Source organism: Mercenaria mercenaria, chromosome 4 (genome assembly GCF_021730395.1).
Source record: "Mercenaria mercenaria strain notata chromosome 4, MADL_Memer_1, whole genome shotgun sequence".
NCBI lineage: Eukaryota > Metazoa > Mollusca > Bivalvia > Venerida > Veneridae > Mercenaria > Mercenaria mercenaria.
In genome coordinates this window covers 57,254,975-57,257,988 of record NC_069364.1, presented here as the reverse complement: position 1 = coordinate 57,257,988, position 3,014 = coordinate 57,254,975, and the positions used below count along the sequence as shown (strand labels likewise).

At 33.9% G+C, this 3,014-nt stretch overlaps 1 protein-coding gene across 1 annotated transcript; it reads left to right on the top strand.

Annotated features, from left to right (window-relative positions):
- The first annotated feature begins 234 nt into the window (after positions 1-234).
- LOC123553408 (high-affinity lysophosphatidic acid receptor-like) lies at positions 235-2,347 on the top strand. Its single transcript, XM_045343128.2, has one exon. It carries the CDS (start codon positions 1,025-1,027, stop codon positions 2,123-2,125), a length of 1,101 nt encoding a protein of 366 aa, XP_045199063.2. The 5' UTR covers positions 235-1,024; the 3' UTR covers positions 2,126-2,347.
- The last annotated feature ends 667 nt before the right edge of the window (positions 2,348-3,014 follow it).

Sequence of the window (3,014 nt, the reverse complement as noted above, 5' to 3'; positions counted from 1 at the left end):
AGAAACCATCGATTAATAATCTGTACATGTACGCTTACAAGTCGACAATAGCCTTAATGACACATTTGATAAGATAAGACTGGAATAACGTTGTTCGTGACCTGGAGGTATTCTCTAACATGATTTTCACTCTGTGAAGCTTTAGAAACATTTAAGTCATTATTAGAAAAAAATGGATTAAAACTGATTATCGCTTAATTTAGACGTGTTATTGATCAAAAGTATCGTAATTGATTGATGCGTGATAAGCGATAAGCCTGGAACTTCATACTATTAAGTTCGAATTTTATATGTGGCATCATTATGTGTATATAATGTATGAATGATTGAAATCGAGTGATTTATATAGATAAAACGTAAGCAATGAACAAGTATTTGAGATCAGATGTTTGATATAAGTATTATGGTGTATGATACAAATATAACTGAAGCAGTGAGCAAGTGTTTGATATATATGACAAGATGTTTGATATAAATATAACGGTGTATTATACAAATATAACTTAAGCAGTAAGCAAGTGTTTGATACAAATCAAAATCATATAAGAAATATAAGAAATGTTGCAACATGGTTCTACAGAATGGATAAACACTATGGCACATGTTATAGCACGTGAAGTAATACAACCGTAACATTTTTGTTTCTTAGCAACAGTGTAAACACCCAAAAAACCAAGGCTACCAGTGACATATACTCACCCGATTGGAATGTATTGAAATATATTATGTATATATGTAATATACTTTTCTATTTTACTGTGTTTAGGCAATTGCTGACGAAAATACCTTATTAAATGATCCTCCAACGCGGCTTCCGCGCAACAAATCCGATTTTAACGGATAATGTTACTTGATGCCGCTAATTAAATAACAATAACAACAGTGTTAGTGACTTGTGTTGTTTCAAAAACATTAAGTGTCTCATATCTAAGCGGTATTACTTTTAAAAACGTCCATGCCAGATATTTTCTTCTAGGCAAGTTGTAATCTAATTTATCTTAAAATTAATATTTTCCTGTATTAAATGGAAGTGACAACGATAGCGGAAAACTCTACGTACGGATTAAGTTTGGATTACGAAATTGAGACCCTGTCTCTGGCAAATCGTGCAGTTCTGACAGCGTTCTTGCTGCTTTCCATGTTACTCAGTCTCCTTGGTAACACGTTCACGTGCCTTATCGTATACAGGAAGAAGCCTATGAGATCAGCCATCAATCTACTGCTGACCAACATTGCCACATCAGACCTTATCCTGACATTGGCTGTGGCACCATTTGTTTTGTACAACATGCTGAAAACAAACATTTCTGTCTTTGGAATGTGTGTATGCTTTTCGGTTCTAAAAGATGCCTGCATTTGTGTAACGTCATACACACTGCTAGTCATAAGTGTAGACAGGTATTTAATCATTGTACATCGAAAGGATAGATTATGTCCAAAAATGGCAAAAGGAATTATTTTGATCATTTGGTTCGGATCTGTGTGCATAAGTATACCACAGTTTCTAAGTTTTGCGAAAGAAGAATTTGTAACTTTTGACAAAATATTCTGTTACGACTCAGTTTCTGTCAGCATTTCAAATTTCAGACTTTCTTATGCACTCATATTATTATCGGTAACATTTTATATCCCGGTTGTCGTCATGTTTTATTTGTACGCCGCCATCTTGAGAACGGTACAGTTGTCGTCAAAACGTATTCACAACCATTCAGGAAGTACAGTGAGCATCTCAGTGACTCAGTACAGCAGTAAACTAGGTTTGCCAACTGTAGCAGTGCCATATAGATTTACCGGTGATTTTAATGCAAAGAGAAAAGCATTTGGGACCATCCTGTTAATATTTATAACTTTATTTTGTTGCTGGCTGCCTTATACAACGAACAGAATAATCACCTTAGGTGCTAGCAGACAAATTCTCGTAGAAACAATACTTCTAACTTTAGGATTTCTTAAAAGTGCTTTATATCCAATAATATTTTGTGCAAGGAACAAAAAGTTTAGAGTAGCATGCCGGCGATTTCTGCCGTCGTCACTTCAGATACCGAAGACTTGTATTCAGCGCAAGCAAAGACGTGTTGACCCTAAATCGGTGTATAAGTGTTCGGAGTTTGAAACCAGAATTTAAACAGCATTACTGTAAACCTAAATCGGTGTATAAGTGTTCGGAGTTTGAAACCAGAATTTAAACAGCATTACTGTTAACCTAAATCGGTGTATAAGTGTTCGGAGTTTGAAACCAGAATTTAAACAGCATTACTGTTAACCTAAATCGGTGTATAAGTGTTCGGAGTTTGAAACCAGAATTTAAACAGCATTACTGTTAACCTAAATCGGTGTATAAGTGTTCGGAGTTGAACCGATTAAACAGATTACTGAACCTATCGTGTATAATTCGTTGAACAATTTAAACAGCATTACTGTTAAAGTGAAGTTGTTGAATAAAGTATCATTGTTTATATAGTATCTGTTATAATTGAATTAATACATTAATATTTTCTTTAACATGTTTCTCTACTGTTTCGGATAGGTCAGTTCACATATTTCTAATGCATAATCTCGGTCAATAAGTCGTCAGCAATTTACTTTCTGTTATAAAAAGATAAAAAAAAATCACCCTGATAAAGCAAAGCACATGTCCTAGCGCCAGCACACGCACAAAATCATCCATTTTCATTTCGGGGGACTATTAGAGCGAAAAAGTTTTAAGTGTTTCTTTAAGTCTAAAACTTAGACTGAAACATAAGAACGGCCAATTTCAATGTTCAATTTCCATTTTTTTCAGATTTCAAAGTTTCATCTCAATTTATGCAAATTTATGCAAATTTTTCAAAAGCAGGTCAAGGAAAAAATGGAGCATGCTTTATTTCATACTTATATTGGTTAATAAGGACCTAACTGCGTTTATTACTTATATAGTATTACGAAAATAAACTGTAGAAAACCAAGGAGTTGTTGCCTTATGTTATAGGTTGTATTTTACATTGTACATAACTAACAGCCTTAACTACCATACA